The 12,777-nt window shown below is 36.0% G+C and overlaps 1 protein-coding gene across 1 annotated transcript in view; it reads right to left on the bottom strand.

The window, feature by feature from the left end:
* Nucleotides 1-295: 295 nt before the first annotated feature.
* DLST (dihydrolipoamide S-succinyltransferase) overlaps nt 296-12,777 on the bottom strand; it is a 54,643-nt gene continuing 42,161 nt past the window's right edge. Inside the window, exons 12-15 of the mRNA XM_053697198.1 lie at nt 12,409-12,482; nt 11,573-11,656; nt 10,976-11,143; nt 296-834 (exon numbers count right to left, since the gene is read on the bottom strand). Coding sequence (XP_053553173.1) covers nt 700-834; nt 10,976-11,143; nt 11,573-11,656; nt 12,409-12,482 — 461 coding nt within the window. The 3' untranslated portion in view covers nt 296-699. The remainder of the gene's footprint in view (nt 835-10,975; nt 11,144-11,572; nt 11,657-12,408; nt 12,483-12,777) is intronic.

The following is a 12,777-nucleotide window of genomic DNA, read 5'->3' as shown; positions in this document are numbered from 1 at the left end:
AACTGCAAATGTCATATTCAGTGATTTTGGTAGCTCTTACAATTTCCTTTAATGTGGTGATAAAATTGCCTAAGGATGTAAGGTGAGTTTATGCAACAGTGGATTTACTAGGTATCTTTAATTCAGCAGGAGGGTCAGATATGAGAAACGGATCACGTATTGTAAGCAAATGTAAAAGATTTGATCAGACTAATAGCTCAAGCTGCTACTTTATAAAATACGCTCTTTGCATGCGTCAGCTCAAAACCTCAGCCATAAAATGCAATAATTGGTGTAAAAATAACACACATTGTACTCCAGTGAGTGGTAATTTAATGCAAACCTACCACGTGGCAAGTAGACCCAGCTCCCAGAACTGGTGACTTCAACAGCATTTAATATTTTAAAATCATAAAGGTCTTTAAATATGGTATTTTGCTTTGTAAATATCAAGGTGCTAGTAATGACGTCTATAACCCATGGGCACAGGCTGTGCTGAAAGGAGCAGAGTATTTCTTTTGTGGCCCTTGCAAAGAGACAGGTTATCAGAATAGAGAGTCCGGGTCCACTGCAGGGCTCCCCTCCCTCAGCACCACAGAGTCATGCTTTGCCCCTGCAAGGACAACCAAGTCCCCGAGTCATGAGAAGCCTCCAAAACGTAATCCAGAAGCTGATTAAAAAGGGATTATAATGAAGAAAAAACATCATGGGACTTGTCCTTTAGAGATCCAGTAATAGGACACGTGGATCCTCCACCACAGACTTTATCTTGCGCAGGAAAAGAACAGCTTCTCTACCATCGATTAAGCGGTGATCATACGTGAGAGCCACATACATCATGGGACGGACCTCCACCTGCAGAAACAAAGCCCGTGAGAGGGAAGAAGCAAATTAATCTAAAGCTATTGACCATGAATATGTTTATTTGTTGGTGGTTCAGCAACCCCACGTCTATATTAGCTCACAAGGTGAAAGTACCATATCCAGTCTCGCCTACAGCATTTCTGGTTTTCCTATGCAACATAATTTAATGAAAATTTACAAAACAGACAAGCATGGCACGCACACAAAATAGAGATGGCATCTGAACACACAAAAGTTACACAGGATCCATAGTGACACAAGACAGCAGCACTCAGCCAGACATCTCTCTTAATATATGAAATGTGAGCAACATCAAAGTTCCCCAATGGCAAACAGGAGCAGAATAACAATGCACTCCAAAGTGTGCAAAAAATGTAAAAACACGCATGTGCACTGCTTATAATGATCTAATAAACACACGCATGTGTACTGCTTATACTGATCTAATAAACACACGCATGTGTACTGCTTATACTGATCTAATAAACAATGATCTAATAAACACACGCATGTGTACTGCTTACAATGATCTAATAAACACACGCATGTGTACTGCTTATAATGATTCTAATAAACACACGCATGTGTACTGCTTATAATGATTCTAATAAACACACGCATGTGTACTGCTTATACTGATCTAATAAACACACGCATGTGTACTGCTTATAATGATCTAATAAACACACGCATGTGTACTGCTTATACTGATCTAATAAACACACGCATGTGTACTGCTTATACTGATACTAATAAACACACGCATGTGTACTGCTTATACTGATCTAATAAACACACGCATGTGTACTGCTTATACTGATCTAATAAACACACGCATGTGTACTGCTTATAATGATCTAATAAACACACGCATGTGTACTGCTTATACTGATCTAATAAACACACGCATGTGTACTGCTTATACTGATCTAATAAACAATGATCTAATAAACACACGCATGTGTACTGCTTACAATGATCTAATAAACACACGCATGTGTACTGCTTACAATGATCTAATAAACACACGCATGTGTACTGCTTACAATGATCTAATAAACACACGCATGTGTACTGCTTACAATGATCTAATAAACACACGCATGTGTACTGCTTACAATGATTCTAATAAACACACGCATGTGTACTGCTTACAATGATCTAATAAACACACGCATGTGTACTGCTTACAATGATCTAATAAACACACGCATGTGTACTGCTTACAATGATCTAATAAACACACGCATGTGTACTGCTTATACTGATCTAATAAACACACGCATGTGTACTGCTTATACTGATCTAATAAACACACGCATGTGTACTGCTTATACTGATCTAATAAACACACGCATGTGTACTGCTTATAATGATCTAATAAACACACGCATGTGTACTGCTTATAATGATCTAATAAACACACGCATGTGTACTGCTTACAATGATCTAATAAACACACGCATGTGTACTGCTTATACTGATACTAATAAACACACGCATGTGTACTGCTTATACTGATCTAATAAACAAACGCATGTGTACTGCTTATAATGATCTAATAAACACACGCATGTGTACTGCTTATACTGATCTAATAAACACACGCATGTGTACTGCTTATAATGATCTAATAAACACACGCATGTGTACTGCTTATACTGATCTAATAAACACACGCATGTGTACTGCTTATACTGATCTAATAAACACACGCATGTGTACTGCTTATAATGATCTAATAAACACACGCATGTGTACTGCTTATACTGATCTAATAAACACACGCATGTGTACTGCTTATAATGATCTAATAAACACACGCATGTGTACTGCTTATACTGATACTAATAAACACACGCATGTGTACTGCTTATACTGATACTAATAAACACACGCATGTGTACTGCTTATACTGATACTAATAAACACACGCATGTGTACTGCTTATACTGATCTAATAAACACACGCATGTGTACTGCTTATACTGATACTAATAAACACACGCATGTGTACTGCTTATACTGATCTAATAAACACACGCATGTGTACTGCTTATACTGATACTAATAAACACACGCATGTGTACTGCTTATACTGATCTAATAAACAATGATCTAATAAACACACGCATGTGTACTGCTTATAATGATCTAATAAACACACGCATGTGTACTGCTTATACTGATACTAATAAACACACGCATGTGTACTGCTTATACTGATCTAATAAACAATGATCTAATAAACACACGCATGTGTACTGCTTATACTGATCTAATAAACACACGCATGTGTACTGCTTATACTGATCTAATAAACACACGCATGTGTACTGCTTATACTGATCTAATAAACACACGCATGTGTACTGCTTATACTGATCTAATAAACACACGCATGTGTACTGCTTATACTGATCTAATAAACACACGCATGTGTACTGCTTATACCAATTCTAATAAACACACGCATGTGTACTGCTTATACTGATCTAATAAACACACGCATGTGTACTGCTTATACTGATCTAATAAACACACGCATGTGTACTGCTTATACTGATACTAATAAACACACGCATGTACACTGCTTATACCGATTCTAATAAACACACGCATGTGTACTGCTTATACTGATCTAATAAACACACGCATGTGTACTGCTTATACTGATACTAATAAACACACGCATGTACACTGCTTATACCGATTCTAATAAACACACGCATGTGTACTGCTTATACTGATCTAATAAACACACGCATGTGTACTGCTTATACTGATCTAATAAACACACGCATGTGTACTGCTTATACTGATCTAATAAACACACGCATGTGTACTGCTTATACTGATCTAATAAACACACGCATGTGTACTGCTTATACTGATCTAATAAACACACGCATGTGTACTGCTTATACTGATACTAATAAACACACGCATGTACACTGCTTATACCAATTCTAATAAACACACGCATGTGTACTGCTTATACTGATCTAATAAACACACGCATGTGTACTGCTTATAATGATCTAATAAACACACGCATGTGTACTGCTTATAATGATCTAATAAACACACGCATGTACACTGCTTATACTGATACTAATAAACACACGCATGTGTACTGCTTATACTGATCTAATAAACACACGCATGTGTACTGCTTATACTGATACTAATAAACACACGCATGTACACTGCTTATACCGATTCTAATAAACACACGCATGTACACTGCTTATACCGATTCTAATAAACACACGCATGTGTACTGCTTATACTGATCTAATAAACACACGCATGTGTACTGCTTATACCGATTCTAATAAACACACGCATGTACAGTGGATATAAAAAGTCTACACACCCCTATTAAAATGTCAGGATTCTGTGATGTAAAAAAATGAGACAAAGATAAATAATTTCAGAACTTTTTCCCCCTTTAATGTGGCCTTTAATGTGACCTTTAATGTGGCCTTTAATGTGACCTTTAATGTGACCTTTAATGTGACCTTTAATGTGACCTTTAATGTGACCTTTAATGTGACCTTTAATGTGGCCTTTAATGTGACCTTTAATGTGGCCTTTAATGTGACCTTTAATGTGACCTTTAATGTGACCTTTAATGTGACCTTTAATGTGACCTTTAATGTGACCTTTAATGTGACCTTTAATGTGACCTATAAACTGTACAACTCAATAGAAAAACAAACTGAAATCTTTTAGGTAAAGGGAAATAAAAATAAAAAAATAAAATAATACGGTTGCATAAGTGTGCACACCCTTAAACTAATACTTTGTTGAAGCACCTTTTGATTTTTTTACAGCACTCAGTCTTTTTGGGTATGAGTTTTTCAGCATGGCACATTTTGACTTGGCAAGATTTGCCCACTCTTCTTTGCAAAAACACTCTAAACCTGTCAAAATGTGAGGGCATCTCCTGTGCACAGCCCTCTTCAGATCACCCCACAGATTTTGAATTGGATTCAGGTCTGGGCTCTGGCTGGGCCATCCCAAAACTTTAATCTTCTTCTGGTGAAGCCATTGCTTTGTTGATTTGGATGTTTGCTTTGGGTCGTTGTCATGCGGAAATATGAAGTTCCTCTTCATGTTCAGCTTTCTAGCAGAAGCCTGAAGGTTTTGTGCCAATATTGTCTGGTATTTGGAACTGTTCATTATTCCCTCTAGCTTAAAGGGACAGTAAACCTAAAAAATAATGTTATATAATTCTGCACATAGTAACATTATTTTACTGCTATAGTTATAAAACCCTTTTTTCCCTTTTAATATTTAAAAAACATGCCGCTTTTACAGACCCGCTCTCTGCTGAGCGGGTCTGTTTTTTTTAGTCAGCGCATCGGGCCAGCTGTATAGTCACAGGAGCGAGCTGCACTTAATCTTATGGCGCGGTCGGGCCGGGCTGTGACTATACAGCTGGCCCGATGCGCTGACTAAAAAAAACAGACCCGCTCAGCAGAGAGCGGGTCTGTAAAAGCGGCATGTTTTTTAAATATTAAAAGGGAAAAAAGGGTTTTATAACTATAGCAGTAAAATAATGTCACTATGTGCAGAATTATATAACATTATTTTTTAGGTTTACTGTCCCTTTAACTAAGGTCCCAGTTCCAGCTGAAGAAAATCAGCCCCAAAGCATGATGCTGACACCGCCATGCTTCACTGTGGGCGTTCTTTTGGTGATATGCAGTGTTGTTTTTGCACCAAACATATCTTTTGGAATAATGGCCAAAAAGTTCAACTTTGGTTTCATCTGACCAGAACACCTTTTGCAACTTGCTTTTGGGAAACTTCAGATGCTTTTGGGAAACTTCAGATGCTTTTGGGAAACTTCAGATGCTTTTGGGAAACTTCAGATGCTTTTGGGAAACTTCAGATGCTTTTGGGAAACTTCAGATGCTTTTGGGAAACTTCAGATGCTTTTGGGAAACTTCAGATGTGTTTTTGCAAAATTGAGCCGGGCTTGGATGTTTTTTTTGTAAGAAAAGGCTTCCGTCATAGCCCAGACATATGAAGAATACGGGCGATTGTTGTCACACGCACCACACAGCCAGTACTTGCCAGATATTCCTGCAGCTCCTTTAATGGTGCTGTAGGCCTCTTGGCAGCCTCCCAGACCAGTTTTCTTCTCAACTTTTTATCAATTTTGGAGGGACATCCAGTTCTTGGTAATGTCATTGTTGTGCCATATGTTCTCCATTTGATGATGACGGTCTTCAATGTGTTTCATGGTATATCTAATGCCTTGGAAATTCTCTTGTACCCTTCTCCTGACTGATACCTTTTAACAATGAGATCCCTCTGATGCTTTAGAAGCTCTCTGCGGACCGTGGCTTTTGCTGTAGGATGCGACTAACAAAATGTCAGGAAAGACCGACTAGAACAGCTGAACTTTATTTGGGGTTAATCAGAGGCACTTTAAATGAGAGGTGTGTACTGACTCCTATTTAACATGATTTTGTATGTGATTGTTTAATTCTAAACACAGCTACATCCCCAGTTATGCAACCACATTGTTTTATTATTTTAGTTTTTTATTTTTACTTCCCTCCACCTAGAAGTTTGTTTGTTTTTCTATTGAGTTGTACAGTTTATGTCACATTAAAGGTGGGAAAAGTTCTGAAATGATTTATCTTTGTCTCATTTTTTTTACATCACAGAAACCTGACATTTTAACAGGGGTGTGTAGACTTTTTATATCCACTGTATATTGTTTTTACCGATTCTAATAAACGCACGCATGTATATTGTTTTTACCGATTCTAATAAACGCACACATGTATATTGTTTTTACCGATTCTAATAAACGCACGCATGTATATTGTTTTTACCGATTCTAATAAACGCACGCATGTATATTGTTTTTACCGATTCTAATAAACGCACACATGTATATTGTTTTTACCGATTCTAATAAACGCACGCATGTATATTGTTTTTACCGATTCTAATAAACGCACGCATGTATATTGTTTTTACCGATTCTAATAAACGCACACATGTATATTGTTTTTACCGATTCTAATAAACGCACACATGTATATTGTTTTTACCGATTCTAATAAACGCACGCATGTATATTGTTTTTACCGATTCTAATAAACGCACGCATGTATATTGTTTTTAACTGATCTAATAAACGCACGCATGTATATTGTTTTTAACTGATCTAATAAACGCACGCATGTATATTGTTTTTAACTGATCTAATAAACGCACACATGTATATTGTTTTTACCGATTCTAATAAACGCACGCATGTATATTGTTTTTACTGATTCTAATAAACGCACGCATGTATATTGTTTTTACCGATTCTAATAAACGCACGCATGTATATTGTTTTTAACTGATCTAATAAACACACGCATGTATATTGTTTTTACCGATTCTAATAAACGCACGCATGTATATTGTTTTTAACTGATCTAATAAACGCACACATGTATATTGTTTTTAACTGATCTAATAAACGCACGCATGTATATTGTTTTTAACTGATCTAATAAACGCACTCATGTATATTGTTTTTAACTGATCTAATAAACGCACGCATGTATATTGTTTTTACCGATGCTAATAAACGCACGCATGTATATTGTTTTTACCGATTCTAATAAACGCACGCATGTATATTGTTTTTACCGATTCTAATAAACGCACGCATGTATATTGTTTTTACCGATGCTAATAAACGCACGCATGTATATTGTTTTTACCGATTCTAATAAACGCACGCATGTATATTGTTTTTACTGATTCTAATAAACGCACGCATGTATATTGTTTTTACCGATTCTAATAAACGCACGCATGTATATTGTTTTTAACTGATCTAATAAACGCACGCATGTATATTGTTTTTACTGATTCTAATAAACGCACGCATGTATATTGTTTTTACCGATTCTAATAAACGCACGCATGTATATTGTTTTTACCGATTCTAATAAACGCACGCATGTATATTGCTTTTACTGATTCTAATAAACGCACGCATGTATATTGTTTTTACTGATTCTAATAAACGCACGCATGTATATTGATTTTAACTGATCTAATAAACGCACGCATGTATATTGCTTTTACTGATTCTAATAAACGCACGCATGTATATTGTTTTTACTGATTCTAATAAACGCACGCATGTATATTGTTTTTACCGATTCTAATAAACGCACGCATGTATATTGTTTTTACCGATTCTAATAAACGCACGCATGTATATTGTTTTTACCGATTCTAATAAACGCACGCATGTATATTGCTTTTACTGATTCTAATAAACGCACGCATGTATATTGTTTTTACCGATTCTAATAAACGCACGCATGTATATTGTTTTTACCGATTCTAATAAACGCACGCATGTATATTGCTTTTACTGATGCTAATAAACGCACGCATGTATATTGTTTTTAACTGATCTAATAAACGCACGCATGTATATTGTTTTTACCGATTCTAATAAACGCACGCATGTATATTGTTTTTACTGATTCTAATAAACGCACGCATGTATATTGTTTTTACTGATTCTAATAAACGCACGCATGTATATTGTTTTTACTGATTCTAATAAACGCACGCATGTATATTGTTTTTACCGATTCTAATAAACGCACGCATGTATATTGTTTTTAACTGATCTAATAAACGCACGCATGTATATTGTTTTTACTGATTCTAATAAACGCACGCATGTATATTGTTTTTACCGATTCTAATAAACGCACGCATGTATATTGCTTTTACTGATGCTAATAAACGCACGCATGTATATTGTTTTTACCGATTCTAATAAACGCACGCATGTATATTGTTTTTACTGATTCTAATAAACGCACGCATGTATATTGTTTTTACTGATTCTAATAAACGCACGCATGTATATTGTTTTTAACTGATCTAATAAACGCACGCATGTATATTGTTTTTAACTGATCTAATAAACGCACGCATGTATATTGTTTTTACCGATTCTAATAAACGCACGCATGTATATTGTTTTTACTGATTCTAATAAACGCACGCATGTATATTGTTTTTACTGATTCTAATAAACGCACGCATGTATATTGTTTTTACTGATTCTAATAAACGCACGCATGTATATTGTTTTTACCGATTCTAATAAACGCACGCATGTATATTATTTTTACCGATTCTAATAAACGCACGCATGTATATTGTTTTTACCGATTCTAATAAACGCACGCATGTATATTGTTTTTAACTGATCTAATAAACGCACGCATGTATATTGTTTTTACTGATGCTAATAAACGCACGCATGTATATTATTTTTACCGATTCTAATAAACGCACGCATGTATATTGTTTTTACTGATGCTAATAAACGCACGCATGTATATTGTTTTTACCGATTCTAATAAACGCACGCATGTATATTGTTTTTACCGATTCTAATAAACGCACGCATGTATATTGTTTTTACTGATTCTAATAAACGCACGCATGTATATTGTTTTTACCGATTCTAATAAACGCACGCATGTATATTGTTTTTACCGATTCTAATAAACGCACGCATGTATATTGTTTTAACTGATCTAATAAACGCACGCATGTATATTGTTTTTACCGATTCTAATAAACGCACGCATGTATATTGTTTTTACCGATTCTAATAAACGCACGCATGTATATTGTTTTTACTGATTCTAATAAACGCACGCATGTATATTGTTTTTACCGATTCTAATAAACGCACGCATGTATATTGTTTTTACCGATTCTAATAAACGCACGCATGTATATTGTTTTTACCGATTCTAATAAACGCACGCATGTATATTGTTTTTACGGATTCTAATAAACGCACGCATGTATATTGTTTTTACTGATTCTAATAAACGCACGCATGTATATTGTTTTTACTGATTCTAATAAACGCACGCATGTATATTGTTTTTACTGATTCTAATAAAACGCACGCATGTATATTGTTTTTACCGATTCTAATAAAACGCACGCATGTATATTGTTTTTACTGATTCTAATAAAACGCACGCATGTATATTGTTTTTACGGATTCTAATAAAACGCACGCATGTATATTGCTTTTACTGATGCTAATAAACGCACGCATGTATATTGTTTTTACGGATTCTAATAAAACGCACGCATGTATATTGTTTTTACGGATTCTAATAAAACGCACGCATGTATATTGTTTTTACTGATTCTAATAAAACGCACGCATGTATATTGTTTTTACCGATTCTAATAAAACGCACGCATGTATATTGTTTTTACTGATTCTAATAAAACGCACGCATGTATATTGTTTTTACGGATTCTAATAAAACGCACGCATGTATATTGCTTTTACTGATGCTAATAAACGCACGCATGTATATTGTTTTTACTGATTCTAATAAAACGCACGCATGTATATTGCTTTTACTGATGCTAATAAACGCACGCATGTATATTGTTTTTACTGATTCTAATAAAACGCACGCATGTATATTGTTTTTACGGATTCTAATAAAACGCACGCATGTATATTGTTTTTACTGATGCTAATAAAACGCACGCATGTATATTGTTTTTACTGATTCTAATAAAACGCACGCATGTTTATTGTTTTTACCGATTCTAATAAACGCGCGCATGTATATTGTTTTTACTGATTCTAATAAAAGCATGTGTTTACATTTTGTGCACGCCTTGGAGTGCATCGTTATTCTGCGCCTTTACGATTCTGTTACAGGCACCGCAGCTAATAGAAGTGTATATTTAAAATCTTATGTCCAATAGCAGAATCTCAGTACCTGGGGCCGTGTCTCTTGTGGGTTACATTGTGTAGATTTCCCTCCCAATCAGACATAACCATCACACATCACCTCCGCACAGTATCTCTTTCACCCAGTGATTGTGACATGATAGGAGCATCTAAACACCACAGGAATACTACAGTGTACCCAAAGGACACAACTGGACTGGCTAAACCACAATCCTGTGCCAGTTCAATGCAGAATATAGATTTGAAACAATTTCAGGAGGGTTTCAGTCAGCTATCAAAAGCAAAGCAAGTCACCTCAGAGAAACTCATGGGATACACACACACATACATTACCTTGCCAGCAACAGCAACTGGACGCTCAAATATGCCATGCATGCCCAGGATGGCAGACTGAGGCGGGTTAATGATAGGTGTGCCAAATAAGGAGCCAAACACCCCTCCGTTACTAATAGTGAATGTTCCTCCATCCATATCTTCTATGGCCAGTTCATTTTTACGGGCCTGGAAAAGTATAAAAATGAGTAAATATTGTGAATGAGTGGTATTCAGTGCACACGTGTGCGCATATGTGTATGTATATATGCAGGGGTGGAAAAATATCACTAGTCAGAGGTTAAAAGGTTCTAGCCAAAGTGAAAAAAAAGTTACTGGTCCACTCAGTGTTGAAGATAGAAAAAGTCAAATTTCTAATTCGTCTGCTGCAATGTCATCCGGGACCACTGGAAATTTCAAGCCCTGTATATATGTATAACCTTTTTATTGGAAACATTTAATAAACTGATCATTTGGAAGTCCTGTGGATATGGGTGTAAGCACCTGGGCATATTGAGCTAAGGAGCGGTGAGAGCTAGGACATAGAGATCTATATATTATAACAAATATAAGCACGTGTGTGCTAGTTTGTGTTGAGGTTTTTGCGTTAGAATTTACCTTCTCCCCCAGCTCACTGATTGTCCTCTCAATATCTGCAAAGTTCATCTTCTCAACATTTCTCAGCACTGGGACCACGAGACCCTGGGAGGCGGTGAGATAAATCAATCTTTAACCAAACAAGAACCAGGACACAAACTAAATACAGAAGATATGAATAACTGACAAACACAAAATAAAAAGACAATACAATTTGAAATGAGCAGAATATTTTTTAGCAAAGATAATCCAGTTTTGCGTCCCCCTGTATCATGTGACAGCCATCAGCCAATGAAAGAATGCATATAGGTATATATACTGTGCACATTTGCACATGCTCAGTAGGGGCTGGAGCCTCCGTGCATATATAAAGAATGTGCACGGTTTGAAATTAGAAGAATTGCTGCTTTATCTGAGTCATGTAACTTTAGTTGTGGCTTTAGAGGCCTTAAAGGGACACTGAGCCCAAATTTTTTCTTTTGTAATTCAGAAAGAGCATGCAATTTTAAGCAACTTTCTAATTTACTCCTATTATCAATTTTACTTTGTTATCTTGCTATCTTTATTTGAAAAAGAAGGCATCTAAGCTTTTTTGGGTTCAGTACTCTGGACAGCACTTTTTTATTGGTGGATGAATGTATCCACCAATCAGCAAGGACAACCCAGGTTGTTCACCAAAAATGGGCCGGCATCTAAACTTACATTCTTGCATTTCAAATAAAGATACCAAGAGAATGAAGAAAATTTTATAATAGAAGTAAATTAGAAAGTTGCTTAAAATTTCATGCTCAATCTGAATCACGAAAGAAATTTTTTGGTTACAGTGTCCCTTTAAGGACAAGAGCACAGATACTCACCCTGGGGGTTGACACAGCCACGCTGATATCAATATAGTCCCGGTAAACAATCTCCTTGGTTGTATCATCAATAACTACAAAACAATAAGTGACATCCTGTTAGGTGAAGAGTGCAGTATAGTACGTGCACAATGTAGTGCATGTGTAGTGTGTACAGTATGTGGCAGTGCACATGTACAATCATACATATTATATGTGGGCATGTGCAGTGTGTGTGTACAAATATGTGGCAGGCCACATGTAGAACTATACATATTAGCTGAGGACATTCTTGTATAGAATAGGTGTGTATGCAGAGGATCCTGCGCATGGTATGCGAATGCGCACCCATAAGACCCCAGGTTCAGTATGTGGGCACGCGTATGGAGT

The sequence above is a fragment of the Bombina bombina genome, chromosome 1 (assembly GCF_027579735.1).
Source record: "Bombina bombina isolate aBomBom1 chromosome 1, aBomBom1.pri, whole genome shotgun sequence".
Taxonomy (NCBI): domain Eukaryota; kingdom Metazoa; phylum Chordata; class Amphibia; order Anura; family Bombinatoridae; genus Bombina; species Bombina bombina.
Note: the sequence above shows the minus strand (reverse complement) of the source record. Positions and strands in the feature narration are given on the sequence as shown.